At 40.9% G+C, this 22,058-nt stretch overlaps 1 protein-coding gene across 1 annotated transcript; it reads left to right on the top strand.

The window, feature by feature from the left end:
• Nucleotides 1–9,701: 9,701 nt before the first annotated feature.
• gng13b (guanine nucleotide binding protein (G protein), gamma 13b) lies at nucleotides 9,702–20,341 on the top strand. The gene is made up of 3 exons (XM_041061726.1): nucleotides 9,702–10,097; nucleotides 18,504–18,630; nucleotides 19,600–20,341. Exons 2-3 carry the CDS (start codon nucleotides 18,533–18,535, stop codon nucleotides 19,703–19,705), a joined length of 204 nt encoding a protein of 67 aa, XP_040917660.1. The 5' UTR covers nucleotides 9,702–10,097; nucleotides 18,504–18,532; the 3' UTR covers nucleotides 19,706–20,341.
• The last annotated feature ends 1,717 nt before the right edge of the window (nucleotides 20,342–22,058 follow it).

Raw genomic sequence — 22,058 nt, 5'->3', positions numbered from 1 at the left:
GCACTGATACATATGTATGTTTATAGATATGGTTTAACAAAAATCAGAAGTGGAAGAAGTACTCAGATCCTTCACTTAGGTAAAAGTACCAGTCTGTTAATGTACAAATACTCCATTACAAGTCCTTTATTTAAATAATACATAAGTACTATCAGATAAATATACTTAAGTTTTAAAGTAAAAGAAGTTGTTAGAAAGAAAAATGGCTATCTGTAAAGTTAGGTTTACTCTAGTGGGGCCAAACCAAGGGGGCCACAAGATGAATCTGAGGAGGGGTGAGCTGATTAATGAGGTAGGAGAGAAGGAAAAACAGAATCCTGCTACACAAATCTTTTGGGCCTTGAAAAATTATTTAAACAAAACCATCTGAGAAGTTGGAGAGAAAATGTCTCTTTGGTAGAACTGCAGACAACTCACCTGAAATGTACCAAGGAGCCCCAGCCACACAGATTTTTCTTTTATTTTAACCACTGGTTTAATGTTTAATAATGCATTGCATTTCAAAAGATTGTCATATGTTTTTCTAATGTAAAATCTAAATATGAATAGTAACTAGTAATTATCTGTAGCTGTGAGATAGTGGAGTAAACAATATTTCCTTCCGAAATGGAGCAGAAGTACTAGGTAGCATAAAATGAAAGCACTCAAGTAAAGTTAAAGCACCTCAAAATTTCAGCTACATACAGAAAATGTACTGACTAAAATGATAATATTTTAGATTAATACTTAAAAAAAAAACTTAAAATTTATCTCATGTGTCTCATGAACTTGGCCCAGGACAACGTTACATATTTAGAGTCTCTAAAATGCCAGAACATCAACAGAAAACATAACCTGTGTCAAATTTCACAGCAGCGTGATATGCCGTGATATATGTGGGATGAGGTGCAGGGAAGACAGAGACGCTGTTGGACACTGAAGAAGGAGAGTGGATCCTTTATTACCACACACAGGGCTGAACCATGCAGCTCTGCAGCCTAGAAACAGTAGGTGCATGTGAATAGATGCCCACATGTACAGAGAGAGGGAGCTGTAAATAGAAAGAAAGACAGAAGGACCATGCCTGAATGCAGCCATGAATAAGTGATGTTTTGAATGCAGCTTTGTTGATCTGTGCACATGCACGCACATGCTTGTGTCAAGCACACAGACACACACACACACACACACAGCTCCATTAGAGGAAGCCCAGGCCATTAGTAGTTTTATCTTCTTTGTGTGGGACAGCACTGAAAAGACTTCTCTCTACACTCCCCCTCCCTTCCAGCACACACTCAACACACACACACGCACACACAAACTACCAGCTTCAACACCATCACACACTGTCTCTCCAATGCAGATGTTTTGGACGGGTTTATATGCTGTTTTAATGGCGATCACAACAGCAGAGCAGACTCTCTAGTCCACAGAGTGATCTAGCTTCATTCTTCATTTTCACAAAGCCGTCTCTCCTTTCATGCTGATAAGACGCCTCAAACAGCTGACAGTTCAAAATATCTGTGCCAGTCTCTATGAATGTGCAATTACAAAATGCTTCATTGTGTCTCGCCGTTTCAGTCTCCACTCACAAAGCATTTGTCTCCGTTTGTGCAGATGACCACGCCTGTAACAGCTGACGGCGTACACAAAGCTCTCCCTTCCTTCCTCACTTTGAATGTGACATTAAAATCTACTTTTACTGATTTCATAGGAACACAGTGATCAGTAACACAGTAATCAGAAACAGCTGTCTGCATACATTTTGTCTCTTTCACTCACATATGTATTGTACATAAATAAGAGAACCAGTGAGTGAAGGTAGTTGTTAAGTGTTTTGATGTATCCTCGGATTCTGCTGAATCTAAAAGAAAAAACATTCCAACATTTAATGAGTAGTTTCTCCCTCCTTTCCTAATATTACAATACAGAGGTGCAAACTTCAAATTTAAAGCAGCTTTAATCAGTATTTTTACATCAACAATGGATCACATACACACTGTGTGAAAAGGAGTCAATCATAATGCCCAACCCATGGAGAACTGTCATAGACTCTGCACTTCCCCTTAGCTCTACAGAGAACTTTAGCATCTAGAAGATCATTTCTGTGGTTTTACACTCTGCAGTTTTACTGTTTTGTTCCCATTTGTGGCATCGCTTTGGCCTGTAAACTCAAAAGACCAAGACCAAGCTAAAAAAAAACTACACACTAATACCCATCACAAAGGCCGTTTCTGAAATCACCCCCTTGTTTACTCATTCAATACTCCCTAAGTAATAAACACTTAGATCTTTACTCTTTATTAGTGAGCAGTATATTGAGATATAGGATGCTTACTAATGATCATCATTCTGCGTTGTCATTGACAACTGTAGAGACACACAATGAAAATTTTCTCATTTCAAAAATGTGGTGCACTTTAGCATCATCCAATGGCAGACAGTGTCACGTAGCGCTCAGTGGCTGGTGGGACTGGGGAAGATGAAAAGGTTCAGTCATTGTTGGTGAGTCTATTTTTTCTGGAAGGAGTTGACGGCTACATTCAATTGCCAAAATTTTGTTTGCTCTGGGTGTCTCAGTTTGAGAATATCCTGCATGCTGCGATTTCTGGACCGTCAACAGAAGGCCATAGTCAAGCCACCTGTGAATTATTGTGCTCATAATTCTTTCTGTTACAGAAACTGTTTAGGTTTAAGGCTCATAAAGCAGGAATAGGTCACCTGATTTTTGAGTGTTAAGTCCTAATAAATAATACTTTTCTAAACTCTAACCCTAACTTGCTCATTTAGCCAAGCATATATTTATTATTAAGTGCACCCTTACATACATACATACATACTTATCTTACCACTCTCATGGGTGACTCTGGCACCAAGCACACATGCAAGCAAAGAGTTCACACAATCGACAAGGCACCAAACATACCACACACACACACACACACACACACACTTCTGTGTACACACTTGACCTGGATAGAGACAGCAGGGTGGCAATTCCCCCCATTGACTGGGTCCATTAGGGGCCAAAGTGCAGCTGAGCCACATGCTGTACAGCCACAAAGAGACACACTGGATTACAGAGAGACAGCCAGGCACACATAATGGAGGAGCGAGTGGGGGCGGGAGTGAGGGTCAGAGGGGGGCAGAGGATGGGGGTGAGAGAAAAAACCAGAGTGGGATTTAATCTATTTTCATAAAGGTTCCATTTTTATACTGTAAACATATTAACAGATGGGTATTATGTGTCATTCTCATTTAATTCCATTGATTGTTCACTCAGAGCCTGTTCACAGTGAGACAGGCTCACAAATAAAAATATAACTTTCATCCATCACTCATCAAAGCAGGACATTTTTTTTTTTTATTTGTTGAGGTGAAACTTTTTTGAATGTTGGCAGATACAGGCTGAGGTCATAGGAGTTCAAAGTGTTACTGCAGAGAGGAAAGATGAGAAAGGCTGAAAGTGGGAATTGAATATTCCCTTTACAGGACATGATACAGAAGAGTGGATGTTTTCAGAAAGAGAACAAGAAACACTGACAGTCCTCTCTTTGTCTTTTAATCATTCACTGAATCCTTTCTTCATCTATCTATGTATCTATCTATATATGTATCTACCTATCTATCCAGTTCACTTAGTCTTTTTTTTCAGTAATTTAAATCCTGAGGTTTCCGATCTGAGCTTCCATCTCAGATGTGAGTTATGAATTAATGATCAGTGCTGAGTAAGACCCTGTCTCTAAGTGCTGCTGGTGCTCACATCACCACCACTGCTGCCCTATCTGTGTGTGTGTGTGTGTGCTTCCTAGTTTTAAATATGCTCCACCTTTCTGCACGCGAGCAGAGGCCATTAACCCTTCACCAACAAATACTGATGGTTAAAGCAAGAGACAGCTAATGGTGGTGCTTGTCAAAAAAAAAAAAAGTTTGGCTGTGCCTAAATCTAAATGACTAGAGGTGAACTTTTATAAGAAATTTCTAGTTACTCTGAGGATTTGATCAAAGTCATTCAGTTTCCCAGCTGAATCTGCTGTAGACTTATCTCTGTAGATGCTGTAAACTACTCATCTCATTTACAGAGAAAACCAAAAAGGGGAAGGAATGCTTCTCAGAAGAAAAAAACACACAAAAACAAAAATGAAGCAGAATCTGTACAGACAGGAAAAGTGAGACTACAGCTTGATTTTCCTTGATAGAAAGTCAACAATCCAGAGAAAACCTTGATGCTCCTGCTCATTTGTAAAGTGAGTTAGTGACAAGTTTGACGCCGGAGAGTGTAACATTTTTTTTCTCAGGTGATTAAATGAATAGTTTATTCATGTTGTTTCAGTCAGTAATGTAGTCTGAACTTTTGCCACTACCAATGTGTGTCCATTTACACAGCCAAAGCTATAGCAACTGATGGTGGAGACATTGCTTTCCCTGCATCTTGTATGAAGAAAAGTATAAACCATTAATTTACTGTGAATGCTTCCTCTCAGACAACCTTCTCAACCTTCTACTTGTCATCTCAACTTCATGTTGCTTTTTTTTATCATCATTATATTTTTGCTGTTACATTGTGCAGAGGTCCTGAGCACCAGTGTGTTTGGTGAACTGGTTTTATTAAACCATCAGACTCTCTCTAATGGAGAATCAGTAATCTGCTGCAGGCCATCTAATCCCACCAAGCACACACACACATACAGGACATAGTATGCAATCTCACATCACATTTACACAAAGAGCTGTAATCTAATCTAATCCAAACCCTCTTTACTGGCTGTGAGGGTTCATCAAATATGTCGCACCATGAACGACATCAGATTAATGGGAATGCGTTGAAATCGTGGAGACTTCCTGGATTAAAAACCTAACAGCTTGCCAAAGCATGAAGCCAGAAGGTGTTTCCAGAGCCTTCTGTGAGGAAAGAGAAACTGCAGGGTGACCCGGTTGTTACAGAGACCACCTTAAATGAAACAGGGCCACTATTAATGCTATTAGTTTTGCTTTTCCTGCAATGTCAACTCAGTGTCAGCCATGAAAAGGTCTATTGTGGTGCCCAAGATTCATGAAGACTGAAATCTTAAACTCAAGAGTGAAAGAGAGTGACATACTGATTTACATCCACCTGAAAAGAGGCAAAAGCTTTTCTGTGACTTAAGCAAATATACATTTCAGCCAGTGCAGACAAACCTTAAACCTGCACTAATTAATACTTTTAGCTATGCTAACTTCGAGGACACGCAATATCTTTTAAAAACTGGGATAAAGGTGCAGTTTCAGTCAGTGTCTGCAGGAAAACATTTGTGGTGCTGCACTCAGTCAGTTGTTCACATGAAAAGTGCCACATATATCTGTGTAACAAATGAAAGAAGAGAACGCGTGAGAGTACAGTGTCTCGCTCCTGTCTCACCTCCACACAACTGGCCAATCACAGCTTGAAGTGGATGTGAATGTTGGATTGTTGGGTTTGTAAAGTTACAGAAACTGGAAGACAAAATACACCCCCATCCGACATCGGACATTGTATCTTGACACAACAGACAGCTGTTTTCACTGAAAACCTTGCAATAAACCTACTGTACACTGTACTGCTGCTGTACTACAAACAGAAGACAGACAATCTTAGCAAAGCAGCCAATGTACATCCACTGCTAAACGCTACTAATTTGCTGGGGTATAAACTCTGGTCACATTAGTCTGAAGAGTCAGAGTTAAAGAATGTACATACTGAAACGTCCAAATAAATGGTAGAATTAATAATGAGTCAGTCTTAATGTCTTAATGTGTTCTTTAGAAGTAGTAGCATCCACACTGAGCTGCAGCTGTCACATTATACCAGACTTCTGTATGAAAGATCTTTGTCTCTCTCGATCATCACTATAAAACAAGATGGTTATAATGGTAATGGCGATAATAGCCAGATGCCAACACAGGAGTATAGACTTGGCCAGTAAACAACCAATTAAACACTGAACAGATTTCCGTTATTGATTATAATTTTGCAGCGACTCTAATGTCCTCTTGTTTTCTTCATCTATTTGATCCTCAATGTGGAATGAAAGACTATTACATTCGTCTTATTCCTGCTTTTCCCATTCTGCTGACAGGACACAAACGTAGCATAAGTACATGTGAGTCTGAGCAGCACAGCTCTTTAGCTGACCTTCTGAATCAATAGAGTGTCAAGGGAAAAAAAAAAAAAACACTTCAAGGTTTTTCTAGGACAGTGAGGCAGCCAATTTCCCGTTCATTTCACACCTTCTGTGTAAGTGGTTGACCGCTTCTGCTCCCAGCATGCACTCTGGCTCCAGCAGCGCAGCGAGGGCAGGTACAGGAAATCATCTTCCAACCAATGGAAATGGATTTTTTTTCCAGGGGGACTTTAAAGAGTGGCGGACCATGACCCTGAGAGGTTAGGGGGACTAATTCCATCTCGCCGGTATCCTGGTATCTCCCCTCTCTGAGACGGTCACAGCTCTTAATGGAGCCTCTAAAGTGTAATATCTGTTAAAAGGGGAGGGGGGGGGGGGGGGGGGGGGATAAATCCAAATTTATCTTCATCTGTCCCCATCCTGTTTCACCATCTTCTATCCTGGATTTACTCTTCACAACATCAGTGAAGTTACAAGGAAATGTAATTCATGTGCTGGAAAAAAAATGTCATCATGAACAAATAAATAAAAATAGGACAACCCAAAACTGAGAGTATAGAGTAGTACAATAATGACATTCCATCGACTGAAACCATTAGCATGAAGACTGGGGGGAGGGACTCCTGAACTCCTTACTGGGAGAAGAAATTGATGGACTGAAACCAGATCAGTGTCTTGGGACGACATCTCACATGCCTGGGTGTGAATCTGAGCGTGGTGGAGCGGCGGTGGTGGTGGTGGTGTTGGTGATGGGGCAGATACCAGGCTCTCTTCTGTCATACAGACTCATCATTTGTTTTATTATTAGTACTGAGCTGTGTGCTATGTGCCTGATCAACTAGTTTATTACTGTGTGCTTCTTAGAGATGTAGAACCACGCATTTGGTGGTCTGTCTAAAAACCACCTGAAAATGAGAAGCTGCTTGTTGAATGTTTCCTACACTGATCTTTGCTAATGAGAGAGGAGAGGTAACAGCTTCATTATCATCGGAACGTAACGAATCTGTGTGTTTTGCCAATTTGCGTGTTAGAACAGAATCAGTCACCTTTTAATTTTCACTCTCATATGCAGCGAAATGCTCACACTGTGGAGCCTGGCGTTAAGGAGAGTGGCAGGCTGCAACACTGGCAAGCTGAAGTGAAGAAAACATGGTACGGTGCAGTACAGAAAAGATTTTGATCAATTTTTATTTTAGCTCCACCAATTCATTAAAATATGGCTGGACCAGCACTAGTACTCCAGGAACCCAGCCAGTAGGTAACTAAAATCCACCTACCAGAACCAATAAAGATCACAGATTAACACGCTATGTTGTTAATCAGGACAAAAATCAAAGTGTAAAAGAGACAATTCACAGTTTTAGAGGGAGTTTTTTCGCCGGACTGTGTCTTGGTTGGGAGCAGTTGCCAGGCAGCCAGCACATCCCTCAGAGCTAATTGTTGCTTTTACACTTCGGTTTGACCGTGGATTAAACCAGCGACATATAACCTGTTAATCAGTGCACTTTAGAGGTGCTGCTAGGTAGATTTTGTTACCTTTGCACAGAGCCAGGTTAGCTCTTTCCTCCTGTTATTAGTCTTTATGCTATGCTAAGATAACTGGCTGTTTGCTACCATACAGATGTGACAGGGGTGTAGATCTTTGAATCTAACATTTGGCAAGAAAGTGAATAAACATATTTCTTAAAACATGTCATCATCATCAAAATCTTAATGTTCCTTTGAATCCAGGACAAATCATTATCTTATTTAGAGACGTTAAATTTGAGACCTGGGTCCTGTCTCATATTACAAGACATCTGCTGACGGACGGTGCCAACTTACTCAAATCTGCTGATTCATTTTGCGATGGCCAGTTTAGGCGAAACACTGGGCTGAAAGTCATTTAGTGTGATGTTATCATAAAAAGGAATGGAGTTGCTGCTCAGGAGAGCTGTCTGGACTGGACTCCTATCTGAACAACAGTCTGCTGATAACCAGGAGTGGATATCAGCACTGGCTATACCAGGAAGGACTGCTGCTCCGCTCTGAATGCAAAATCTGAGGACAGGATAGATGCAGCCGTCACCAAAGTCTCACATTTGACTGGATTTCAATATTAGGACAGAAAATTAGGCTGAAAATATGTGCAATTATGAAATCAGTGCTTTCCCCATTCTCTATTCAAAGGAGTGATCCATAAGATTTGTGTTCATGTGATTTACAGTGACATCTACTGTATAGTTTTTTACAGTAATATGTATGTTTTTACAGTCTACTTCCTCAAAATCAGTTCTATTATGTATTTTCTTGAATTTCCTGTGTTCCTCTCGAACTCCTTTCAAATTTGAATTTTCAACTCTTTGCAGCTCTTTTACTTCAGCTGGTGCCACAACTGCATGCAGTGTTTATATTTAAAATGACACTTCATCTCTGTACACATGTGCTACACTGCTTTTTGTGGTTTTCAACAAACCACTGCTGACTTGTATTACACAGCATACATACACAAGTGAACTAAAAATATTCTATACACTTCAATGTCGACGCACCCCGATGGGGCAGAAAAAGCACCAGTGATCAGAGTGAAGTGCTTTATGTTCACACATGCTTTGGTGCTTAAGTTTAACTTTGATTATTCTGTATTCATTTTCATCATTCTGATCATTCAAGCTCTCTAAAACCAAACTAAACAAACAAACCAAAAAGATGATTACCTAGAAAGTGTTTTTTTTTTGTTGTTGTTGTTTTTCTTTCCGGCTGCAGACTTCCTGGAATTAAGTCACCTGAAAATGTCTGGTTCTGGAAGCAGCAGTGCATCCTGGGGAGTTTCTGGGCTATAAAATACATCAGCCGAGTGTTGGAAATGTCTCAGATAGGTTGTATGAAATACAAATAATTTCTCAGTAAGATATCACAACTCAAAATGTGCCCTACAAAATGTTCCAGAATATCATTAAAGACTAAGTCAGAGGTTTTACAGACACACAAGCTTAGCACACAGGCATACAGTCACTGAATCAGCAATTAAACGGTACACACAACACAAAAAAGCTCCAGCTCTTCTTCTGTGGTCTCTCAGCTCCAATGCAGTATCTCTCACATGTGAAATAAAACAAATCCAAATATGTTTTTCCCTCCTCTCAGTGGGAACCTAAATCTGCCTTTTGCAGATGGAGCTATAAGTGGCCATATTAGGACAGAAATCCAGAGTCTGGCAATGGGGGCGAACAAGGGTCTCCACACACACACACAACACACACACACACACACACACACACACACACACACACACACACACACACACACAGAGAGAGAGAGAGAAAGAGAGAGAGAAGAGAGTGAAAGTGAGGACAGGTTGAAGTCTTTGCTTTCTTGACTATGGCACAGTGGTACCTGCTTAAACACCCCCCCTCCCTCCGCCTCGCTTGGTCAACTCTCTAAACGCATCCTCAAAGAACTCTCTCTCTCTCTCTCTCTCTCTCTCTCGCTCTCTCTCTCGCAGACACACACGCGCGCATGCACGCGCACTTGCACGGACGCTCATATAGGAGGATCCCAGCAGAGAAGCGGGCAGTGAACGGCGGAGCGCGCACCGGACCGGCTCGTTAACTTGTCCGCTTCCTTATATTTGCCTATAATTTCCCGGGCAGCTTACAGCAGCTACAACAAACCGGACTACCGAGCTCACCACGGGCTAAGAAGAGTGTCCTCCTGCACTCCAGACCGCCTCAGATTGGTCGGCATCGTCTGTTTTCACTCCGGAGACTGCGGATTTTATCCTTGATCATTTCCAGTGGATACCGAGCGAGTGCGCGCCGCCTCCCTGAGATGAACAAAGTCTATGGACATTAAGTCTGCCTTTATTTGTTTCACAGCTGGGAAATAAAAAACCCTCACTCCGTGTGTGTGTCCAGCTGTCTCCGCTGCCCTCCGTCCGGTTCAACTGAGCCGGTCAGACTTGGAAAGAGCAACAGCCTCCACCGGCGCATCAGTGAGGTAAGAGATGCGACTGTCTCCGTGATCCACATTACACAATTTACAGTCACTCACCGTGTCTGATGTGACAACACGGCGGGGGTCTCTATTAGCATATAACAGGCCCTTCTGCTGCATGAACTGGGTTTGCATAAAATATTTACAAGGTCAAATTACTAGATTCTGTTTATTAGGGCCAATAAGATCATTTAGATCATTTAGACTGTAGGTGCATCAGTAGTTTATTTTAAGTCTTCCTCACAAAGGGCAACAGTCGGGGTGGACGATTACATACTTTGCGCTGTCCGCCTCCAGCTCCCCAGCACACACACACACACACACCTCAATACTGGGCCATGAGAAACCCACGAACATTACATTACATAAAACTTACATTTCTCCTCTGCACTTCCTCCTCCTCCTCCCCTTTCTCTCTCTCTCTCTCTCTCTCCTCTTTCTCTGGCCTCGCCTGACCCTGTTTTAAGGATAGGTTCCACTTGTAGACTGGGGCACAGTTTTAAAGAAGGAGGGGGGCACAGACTCAAATTTAAAGTCCTGTTTCTTGGCAATTATAAACTGTACATTACTGATACTTAGTGTACATTTTTTATTTGGTGTAAAAAATGAAGGCCAAATAAAGAATTTGAAATGTTCAACCACAAAGTAGTTTTGTGCCTCTTTGAGTTGTGGCTGTGTGGTGACTCAGTGGGGTTGTTCTGCATCTGTTTGTGGTTATTCTGTGCCTCTTTGCAGCCGTTAGTGTGTGTCTGTGATTTTGTAGTCATTTTATATTTCTTTGTAGTCATTTTGCATCTCTTTGTAGTAATGTTGTTTATATTTGTGGTTGTTTTGTGTCTCTTTGTAGTTGGTCTTTGGTTCTTTGTGCTCAACAGTAAATGTGAACAGTCACAGGCTCCACCCCAGGGAGCCCTGGGCCTGTACCCTGTAGGAGCATTCAATAATCCATCCATGATACTAATAAGACATCACCTTCTGACTCTGATGGGTGTGCCCATTCAGATTACATCCTACCGACCCCGCCCCTGGCTCTATCACCTTTTCACCCTGCTGGTGAGGGATCCACACACTCAGAACTCTGATTTTGGCAGATACTTAACAGCTGACCTTAATGTATCCCGACACATACAAACATTTATTCCATCCAGTCCAGCTCAGGCCTGTATTGATCAGATCTGATCGACTGGATGTTTCCCCCATGCAGCCGGGGCTATGTTGGTTTGATATCAGCTGGACTGGTCCCACTGGCTTCAGAGCTCAAATATCAGCTGTCTGCGCCTGTCGTTTATTATCCTCAGCAGCGTCTCGTTCTCAGTTTAACAGCAAGGCGCCTCTTCTTTCTTTCTTCGTCTCCACTCTCAGCTGGTCAGAGGAGCTCTGACTGTTCCTTTCTATTTTTAGTCTCTATTTACAATGCAGTAGCTATAGAGGAAAGAGGAGTCCCTCAATCTGTTTCCCTTCATCTGTCTCTCTACCTCTTACTCATCCTTCTGTGTCTTATTTGTCTTCTTTTTGTCGTTACCTTTTTCACTCACTTTCACTTGTTCCTGTCCCTTTCACCCTTGGTTTACCAGCTTAACCTTCCCCTATCATCACAGAAGTTGGAGAGAGCAATTCAATAAATTAAACGATGGTAGCTGCTCACCTCACACTGCCACCTGCTCCTCTGACACACACACACACTCACACACACAAACCGTATATAACTGTCAGAGGCTGGCAAGACAGCAGAGGAGACAGGGGGTAGAGGTTAATCTCTGGACGCTTTTGACCCAAATCACCATGTGACCTACATACCCTCCCCTAAAACAACCACCCCACTTTCCCTTCCACACACCCACCCAAACATATCTTTAAAAAGCGCTGTACATACACACACACACAAACACACAACAGCCTTTTGGATGGCGAGCCACACTTTGACCGCACAACAAGTTTACACGGTGCGGTGAGTTGTTAATTACTTGTGACTAAACATATCAAGCTACTGGACTCAGCCTAAAAAATGCATTTAAGCAGAGAGAAAGAAAATGTTTGATTAGAAGTTCTCAAAAAAAAAAAACAATGTTAATGAAGAAAATGTAATTAACTTCGACATCTTTCATGATACTTGAGCGTAATCTTGAGGCAAACCTGACCTCCCTTCATGGAAAGTGTCCCAGTTTAGACTTAACGCTCCAAATCCACCGCAGTAGCCACTGCATACACACCCAAACCCCAAACAAACAAGCACACCGCTACCCAGAATCCTCAAACAACATGTATCACACTCACAACGAAACTGGGCCTAAATTTGATCAAATCTTGATCGCATTATAACACATTACGTTACCTTTCATTTCTCAGGTCTGAGGGTAATAATGAACCACGTTTACATCAGTGAATCATTAATATTCATTCTAGCATGAGTACTGCAAAAATTAGACCACTGCCATGAAGACTGGCAGCTTCTACTCCCTCTGCACTAACTGTGTTTAATAATTAGTTTTTGGCTCTAGGTCAGATTTTATGGTGAAGCTGCTGGAAAGCACAGGGTACCATTGTTTCAGTGCAAACGCAGACGAAGCCTGGTTCAGACGGTATACAGATTATGTTTGAGTTGACGAGACGTTTACTTCTACAGTGATTCAGCAGCTCAGTGGAGGAAAACACATCATGCAGTACACTTTGATCCAGTACAGCAAAGGAAAAATAACAAGCTTTTAGCCATGCTAGCGATTTGACTCTAGGGATGGCTATGTCCGTCCGTCCGTCTGTCTGTCTGTCACTTGGTTGGTCCACCACTTTGGTCCAGACTGAAATATCTCAACAATTATTGGATGGATTGCCATGAAATTTGGTATACGTTAATATTGCCCGCAGGATGGATTGTAATAACTTTGGTGATCCCTTTTTGTTGAAACGAGAACCATCATCAGGTCAAAATTTGTCCATTAGTTTTGTTTCTAACTAAATACCTGCAAAACTACTGACACTTCAGCATCAGCTGTACTTTAGTGCCAACTAGCAAATGTCAGCATGCTAACACATTAAAGTAAGATGGTGAACACAGTAAACATTATATCTGTTAGATATATAACGCTATACTAGTGTACAACAAAGCACTGTAGCAGCTTCCCACAATGATCGTTCCCACAACAAACAATGTGTTTCTATACATTGCTTTCAAGTCCAGGCAGATCGATCATGTGAACGAGGTCCCGAGATAGCTCAGCTCCCTCACTTGGAACAATAAGTTGTTTCCAAATCGAAGGGGGCAATCAGCTGTGCGCTGACAGAGTACCATGGCCTCAGGCTTGAAGGTGCTGACTCTGATCACAACCCTGTCATGCTTGACTGCAAACTGCCCCGTCCGTGCAAGAGGTCACGGTTTTGCATTCAGGGTGATTGTTCAATGTAAACTCAACACTGAGGCCTGATACAATTATGACCATTGCAAAATATTTTGACTGTTTATCTAAATTTACATGTCCAGAGAATGCATTAACATGGAAGTCAAAACCCTGCAGACGGCTGCCAGCACACATCCCTACCACATCCTGTGTGAATAAGAAGCAAAGCTTTTAGTGTCTATAACGGCAGATGGTGGAACGCCAGCTACTTGTCACATGTTTATCCTTGTCAGTACAGTGAGAGAACCTTTGAGGAAGCCAGGGTCTTACCTGTGACAGCAAGCAGAAGGCTTTATGGGACTGGTTTATAGTAATTTATAGTAATAAGTTATCATCACAATAAATTTGTCAGCAATATAACGGTGTTTTAATATACTTCACTAGCACTTTTAGATACTACCGCTGGTTTAGGTATGATGTGGCATTTTGGATAGTTTTATTAGCAACAACCACAACTGACAAGTTACTGACTAGGCAACAAAGAGAGAGAGAGGGAGAAAGATTGCTAATGTGTGGAATAATGGATTAACTGTTTGGAATTTGTCAAAATGGACAGGGAGCACTTAGTGAGGAGTCATCGGTGGAAGACAGCAGGAGACGGACAAAAAACACATATCAGAGCAATGAAAGGAAGACATTGAGAGCGCAGCAGAAGGGAAACCTTTCTGCCCCAACAGTTAGCCACATGGCCGAGTCTGTCCATGACTTCAGTTTTCATTTTCACTGCGTGGTGTCTAAGGTTTAAAGTTTGCTCAGGTTTTAATTAGCTGGTAGCACAGATGCAGAAGATAAACAGACAGAGACAGATATACACAGGTGGGTATTGAGCAAATGATAGGCAGAGAAATTTGAGAGGGAGAGGGAGACGGTAAAATGGAAAAGGTAAATGATGGAGAGCAAAGAGAATGGGGAGACTATAATGGACAGAGACAGGTATGGCAGACAGATAAGTGAGAGCATATAAAGGAGAGACAACGTTTTTAGTAAATGTATTCATACAATAACTACATATGACTACGTTTCAAGGCCCAGTATTGTAATAACTGTAGTATAATTAGAGAAATAACATTATCTGTCGGTTAGTGTCAAACAATGTATGTACTTTTTTATTTGGTGTCTTTTATGAAATTTTACATTTTGATATGTATCTGGATTTATATTACAGGAACATACTGATTTTATAGAAGAGTGTCATCTTACATTGACACCAAAATCTCCACATGCTTGTATAATATAATGAGAACTGGATAGTGCTGTTAAAGATGGACCATTTACAAGAGAGTTGCTCAAAAAAAGTCCTTCAGGCTTCTGACATGGATGTTTTGGCCACTTTTCAGGCTTTTTTTTTTGATCTGAAGAAGAAAAATTGTTAACTGACATATTTTGGAAGTTGCAAAATGTTGATAGAGAACGTTTAAGCAAAGTGTTTCACAACTCCCTCACTTTCATTTATTTTCCTACAACATCCACCTGTTAAAGCACTCTTTCAGAAAGACAGAACAGCAGACAGATGCAGATGGAAGAACGGAAAAAAGACAAAGATGAGACAGTAAATGAAAAGAGAGAAAAATGAAAAAGACAGCAGACAGACACTGACAGAGAAGAAGCGATAGAAAGAGACAGGGAGGAGGGGAGGTAGCTGCTGGGAAATGGATGGATAGAGTAGACAAATAGAAGTGAGAGAGGAAAAGAGGTAGAGAGTGAAAATAAGGATGAAGGAGATGGTGAGTGATAGAGTTAGAGAGAGGAAAGCATCCAATCCTCCTGTCGTCTCTGGAGGATGCCGCTGAAACCTGATCTCAGTCAGGAACTGCCCGTCGCTCTGCCTCTCTGTCTAATATTGGTAGGACACACACACACGTCGTCGTGTAATATTGCTTCTGGTGTTTTCCTCAGAGCCACCAGAGGACACACATAAAGTATACACACACCTCACTAACTCTTGTTTTTCTCACTGCCACTCCCAGGCTTGTCTTTTTTAAACAACCATTTCTTGTTTCCTATCTTTCTTATTGCTGCCTTTCCAATCACTTGTTATAAAGTAGTAATAGCAGTCAAATGCCGTTCAAATAAAAAACAAGTTATGTAGCTGATTATTGATTATTTCTGTTCCAGCGTTCTAAATATGCAGTTTGGGGGGGAGGGGGGGGGGGGGGGGGCGGAAAATCATTAACAGCCTGTTACCACTTGAGGCTGCTTAAATATTGATGATCTGTATAAGTAAAAAATATTGTTCTTTTCACCCAGTGGCATAAATTGTACTTCAATATGGTGTATATCTCACACTGGAGACACTAGATAGAAATCTTAGGTCTGTGCGATAAATATGAAGCTACAGCCAGCGGGTTAGCTTAGCTTAGCATAATGACTGGAAACAGGGGGATACAGCAGCTTCAGACAAAGCCATTCAAAATTTCCAATTATTATGCCGTTATTGACGCACACTGTGTCTTTGTTTGACTCTGTAGATGGTGAAGTGTGCGTAGAAACCTGCGGAGAAATGTTAGTTGTTTTCACCTTGTTTAACAATTTAAGACAATAATTAAACTGAAGGGACATTATAGGAAATATGTACAATAAAAGAAGACATGTTTTTGTATTATTAGATTCTTATTTCTACCCGTTTTTTTCTGACCACGGCCTACAGTACATTTCAGTAACAATACAAGAAGAGAGTTTGAGAGCCACTTAAACATAAAAAATACAACAAATTGTGACTGTATTGAAATAGTTTATATTCATTAGCATCCTGACCATGCGGTGAAGTAGTTATTGAATTCAGAGCTGCTATTTCCTGCCTCAAAATGCCCTCTCACTCACTAAACTGTAATAATGAACAATTGCATAATATCAAGTATAATTTAATGTCCCTTAAAAATACCATTGTTGTTTCTGTGTTGAAGCACCTCAGTGAGATCAATTCTGAGTGCAGGCTAGACAAGCACTCGGCTCCCCCGAATCCTCAAATGACTCACACGGCCACGCACAACACACAAGTACACACACGAGAGGGGAAGAGTATTATTGAGAGAGTATAGAGGACACAGAGCGTGGGTGGGGAGTGCGAGAGAGCAGGAGGGAGGAACAGACAAAGAAAAAGATGCAGCAGAAGAAAATGAAGACAACATTGCTGTAGAGAGTTGACCATGGCATGTTGGGCTCAAAAAGAGTTTGACTTATTAATTATTTGTATAGAGCCTATAGGATATAGTATTTTCTGTTTCAAACATATATGAGATATAAGTACAAACTGGCCCAAAATACATTTAATTTCATTCTAGAGAATAATCTCTATGTCTTAGCTGACGTTTGAGCTCATCTAGATACCATGGTGCATTTATGCAGAAGTGCACACCTGCAGTTGGCTGTGGCTAGCAATGACTATGACGTGGTCACATGTGCCTTTCTTCCTGTAGCGAAGTCTAGAAGGCTGAATCTCATGTAACTCCACAATTACACATAAGTTTATTTAGTCATTACCTATACAGATCGTATACACTATACATCATGATTGTAAATTATTTGATACAGTTTGATGTCCTGTACATTTTGTCGTACAGTGCTAAATATTCAACTTTAATTACAGCTAATACAGTATGACATGATATCATGCGCCGTTTTGTCTCCATAGAATGGATTTTGTCTCGCTAATTGCATTTCCTCCTACTAACTTGCAGTGCCAACGAAATGGATATGTACCTGTTAAAGTGCATATCATTTTAATCTGTACAGGTTGTGTAAGGGGAGAACTGATCATATGCTGGGTGGGTGGCTCAGATTCTACAGTAGTTTCTGCACAAGATTTGTATGGAAAATCTAATCTTGACCTGAGAAGTGCTGGTGTCATATACAGAACCTGCGCTGATGGAAAGAGTAGCACATGATAAAACTTATCAAGGACAATACTAATTATATCTTATGTATTTTGCACTGGAGTAAATATACTAGCTTGTGTCCTCTCCCTCCTTGTGACAGGTTTCCTGTCAGGTGTAAAGGAGATAAGGGATAAAGTGTCTGCTTTATCCCTTATCTCACTGAGGCCATTAAATGACAAGAGCCTGTTCTGTTGCTCTCTTTAAGCATTCCATGACACATGTACTCTAGCAGAAGAGAAACAACCTGTAAATGACAATAGTGAGTGGGCCACTTTGTTGTTATGTCAGGCTGTTGCAGTGCGAAACAGACTGAGAGCACTATAGGAAATGGTGGTGTTATGTACAAGATGTTGTACGTGAGAGGTGAGGAAGAGTAATAAATGAATGATGAAGTGAAACACGGTGTGTGTCTCTAAGCCAGACAGCTTCAGGAGTAATTTATATTATACTTAAATTAGTTGAGCTACTCCACAATTTCCCCATGTACCCCTGCAACTACAGAAGTGCCTCCTGGGGTTCAAGTAACCCTGGCTGGGAAAGATTTTAGATTTTTTTTTTTTAGTTCTTGCAGCAGTGGGATGTAGAGGGGAAGGGGAAGGCTAAACACTCATCGCCCAGAGTGAACCTTTGTGTTGGGACACCATTACATTTCAGAAGCACACTCCATAAGACCGAGGAGGGGGAGGGTTGAGGGTGAATAGAAAGAAATGGGACATAGCACAAGTACATGGTGTCCTGTTTCTTGCTTTTAGGTACAGAAGCAAAACATTTTCTCGTGTCCTTCTCATCAGGTATTGAAAATCAACTCATCACTCAACACTCAATTGCATGTGGCATATTTATCTAAGCTACGGAACTTTTCCTGAAGTGGAAACCCAAAGGACACCAAAGTGGATAAATGAATATATCCTGTGCTGTTACGTGGACCTGCCAATTTTGGCAGCACTTGGCTATACTCTATGAATTCAACAGCCTCCTGTTCGTCCCTCCTGTAGGTGGAATCTCTAAGCAGCGGTTATAAATCAGATGTACTTTGTGGTGTTCTTGCTGCAGGGCAGAGTTGTATTGAGTGTGTCTGCCTACTATTTAACAGCGCTGTGTACTGTATAAATAGAACTCTATCCTCCTCTTGCTGTGTACAGGTAGAAAAGCCCTACATCAAGCTGCAACCATGGATGAGATGGACCTGCCCCAGATGAAGAAGGAGGTGGAGAGCCTCAAGTACCAGCTGGCCTTCAAACGAGAGAAGTCCTCCAAAACAGTGACTGAGTGAGTAGCTAGTCCATAATAGCTCAGCACAGAGTTCAACCCCCGAAAAACTACTTTGAACAGGACAAAAACAAGTACTTCTCAAAAATATAACACCCTTGTTTTTGCTAAATACATTGCGCACACCGGAAAACACAAAAACTGTAATAGTATTATCATTAGTTGACAAAACAATCTCAACTCAAGGCCCACTTACTCGCTTGTTATACAGCTGTTGGTGGGTTATATAGTTTTACACCAACAAAAGACAATACATATCTGTTACTGCTGTAATGAATACTACGATGAAACAAATGTAATGATTTTGGTTTTGACAGCATTAATCATTCCAGCACAATATGATAAAACATGACTTCATTAACCAAAGCTGCCTTGAAGGCTACTGTCATAGCCACAAGCACATCTAAGCATTTAGCAGAGCTGCAGCCATCATTAAGTTCTGTGCAGCTCTTCTCTTTGTCTGTCTCATGCTCTCACTGCAGAGCCAGTAGATTAAGGACCAATCAAGGGAACTCTGAAGAAACACTTCATCTGAGGCTTCATCAGCACCGCTGAGAGTGGACTGTCTTTTGACTAATGCTGTTTTTCATGTAGAGTACCTAAGTATTCAGGGTCAATTTTTAGAAACCCTGCTTAAAAGTCTTGTGAATATAAGGAAAAAAAAACAACTGATGAAATAGAAAAAGCAGTGATGGAAAGAGTGTGTTTTCTTGCTCAAGTAGAAGGACTTTAACTTTAAGGATATTTAACGCAATTTTAAGTGAGAAATATCATTTTTGGGAGAAGGAATAACACATTCTTACTTTTACAGATGCAAATTAAATTCCTAAGTAACAAAACACACTTGATAATTTCAGTACAACCAGATTTTTCTTTGCCTTGTTTGGAAAAGAGGAGAGTTGATAGAGGATGGATTATGGTAATAAACTTTCTCTGGAATTTAAAAAATGTTTCTGTCTCTCCTCAAAGTTTGGTGAAGTGGATAGAGGACGGCGTCCCAGAGGATCCCTTCCTGAACCCGGAGCTGATGAAGAACAATCCGTGGGTGGAGAAAGGAAAATGCATTCTTCTCTAGAAGAAACTGCCCGCCCACCCTGCCATGACCTTTCAACTTAAACCACACTGACCAACACACACCTACAGATGACCCCTGAACCTGCCCTCCCCCTGCCTGTGAAGGCCATGGCGGGACAGCACCACCTAACCTCTCACCATGAATGTACAACAGCTGATATCCCCCAACCTCTCCCGAGCACACACCCCAACTGAAACACTGAAACACACTCTGACAGAGATACACACACTCACACACTTTAATTCCAAAACTTTGGGTTTTTCTCTGACTGCCGCACATTCGCTGCAAGTGTAATCCTGCCACGGCAATACATCATTACTATGATATGACGACTATGATCAATACTCCTACTACATGTCTCTGTATAGACACAACAAATTATTTATGCAGCTGTCAGTCACAAGCTTTCTTACCCTCTTTCACTCTTCATTCTGAGCACAGAAGTTTTTATTTCTTCCATTTCTGATGAACTCATAAACTGTAGAGTCAAATTCTCACTGTCAAACTGACTGGAGATCAAGTCTGTGGTTGACAAAATAATTACAATAAAGCTGTTAACACCGCATTAGAACTAAATGAAGTTGTACATAAGAACCTATAATGATTTATAATTAAATGGAGATCATTTTTACATACAGTATACTTATACATCAAGGATTTGCATGTATAGTACATTAAGACATGTAGTATATAATGATTACGTATTCATATATATTTGCTTGCCTTAAGTAAAGTAAGATGTTTGTGCTTCATCATTAAGTTTTTTGGACACTTTCTTGGTTACACTTACCATTACAAGTGTCTTGTATCTCAGTTAAATCCAGATGCAGTTTAATGCCATTTTTTTACACTTGGCTAAATATATGCATCTCCATGAGCCAGATCACAAATCTGAGTCTGTCTTGGTTTCCCCTGGCTACATGTAAATCAGAGTTGGCTCTGCTCCAGATCAGAGGGTGGTGGCAATGAGCCTGAAGCTGAATTGTATTTATAAATGAGATTTTAGTCCATCTTGAATGCTCCTTGGATGCATTTCCACTCAGCTTTTTTGATATTTGATAGCTATGCACCCAAGATGCATGAAATGACTAAGTGTAAACACAACCTTTGTCTGCATTCAAGGCATTTCCCATTCAGCATGGGGGCAGTTGTAATACATTATATGGCTAAGCCTTTGTAACAGTATGAATAATCCCTACTACCAATTTTAAGTCTTTATAGGTTCTTATGATGCATTCACTAATTACAAACGTTTATTATTGACTGATTTCACTACACTTGTAATATGTTAACCACAAACTTAATTGACAAACAGGAGTGTTACAGATCTGATCTTTTAAAGATAAAAAAAATAATAAATTCCAAGGATTTGTCATATGGAAACAAGTTTATTAATTGTTTAAAGATGTCAGTATGCTTGGAACTAATTCGCTCATCGTATTGTGACAAAAGACGGCAAAAGTGTTTGTAGCTGTTCTGAAAGGCCACAGGGTGAAAAGCCTGCTGTCATAGAGAAGGGCTTTCAGACAATATTTCCTCTAAGGCATTCATGCTATTGAACATGGTTGTACACATGAGAAGTGATGGAAGCAACATAAGAACGAAAAAAAAGATCTTGAGAGAAAAGTTAAAACCCTACTTAGTTTCTCATCTGGGGAAGTGGACGTACTTTTAGGCTTTGGAAAGTTACAAAACGTGTTGGACACGCCCCATTCCCATGGCAGAAAGATGTGGGGGGGGGGGTTCAGACGAAGCATACTGACATCTTAAGAGAAGGTCTGAAACATTCACAAAACGTCTCACAAGACTAACTTTACCACCAGTGATCTCGAACTGAAACCCTTACATGGAATAAACAACATGCATGAACCCAAGAAAAGTTCATCACGACAACATCTTCAGCTTTCAATGCTATCTTCCCAGTCTGACTCACACAGTTTTTCATAGCTTTGATTTTCGCAACTCGTAATGCATGTTTATCAAATTTACATTCTGAAGAGAAAGAGAGAGAGAGAGAGAGAGAGAGAGAGAGAGAGAGAGAGAGATCTGCAGCCAGTGTTGTTTTGCTTCAGTGTCATTAGGTCAGCGAGTGTCATAGCAGCTCTGTTTGTGTTGCCAGAGCAGAATGAAGCTCTGGGTCTCTGGAGGGGGCTGAGATTTCTGTTCATTCTCCTCCTTAGCTACAGACCCTGAGGCAACACACAAACAACATGCGTACAAAACATGCACACACACACACGCTGTCTCTCTCCACACATGTACAGACGGACCCCTTTAACTTATTAACTTATTGATCAAGACTTGGTTTATTTATTTATTTATTTATTGATGAGACCTTTCTCACACCTATAGT

The sequence above is a fragment of the Toxotes jaculatrix genome, chromosome 18 (assembly GCF_017976425.1).
Source record: "Toxotes jaculatrix isolate fToxJac2 chromosome 18, fToxJac2.pri, whole genome shotgun sequence".
NCBI classification, from domain to species: Eukaryota; Metazoa; Chordata; class Actinopteri; family Toxotidae; genus Toxotes; species Toxotes jaculatrix.
The sequence above is the reverse complement of the archived record's forward strand: the minus strand, read 5'-3'. Positions and strand labels throughout refer to the sequence as shown.

Excerpts from the sequence above, each read along its gene's own strand:
- gng13b (XM_041061726.1), top strand. The coding sequence starts at position 18,533 with ATGGATGAGATGGACCTGCCCCAGATGAAGAAGGAGGTGGAGAGCCTC. Across the intron at positions 18,631-19,599 it reads TCCTCCAAAACAGTGACTGA|TTTGGTGAAGTGGATAGAGG; the intron begins GTGAGTAGCTAG and ends CTCTCCTCAAAG.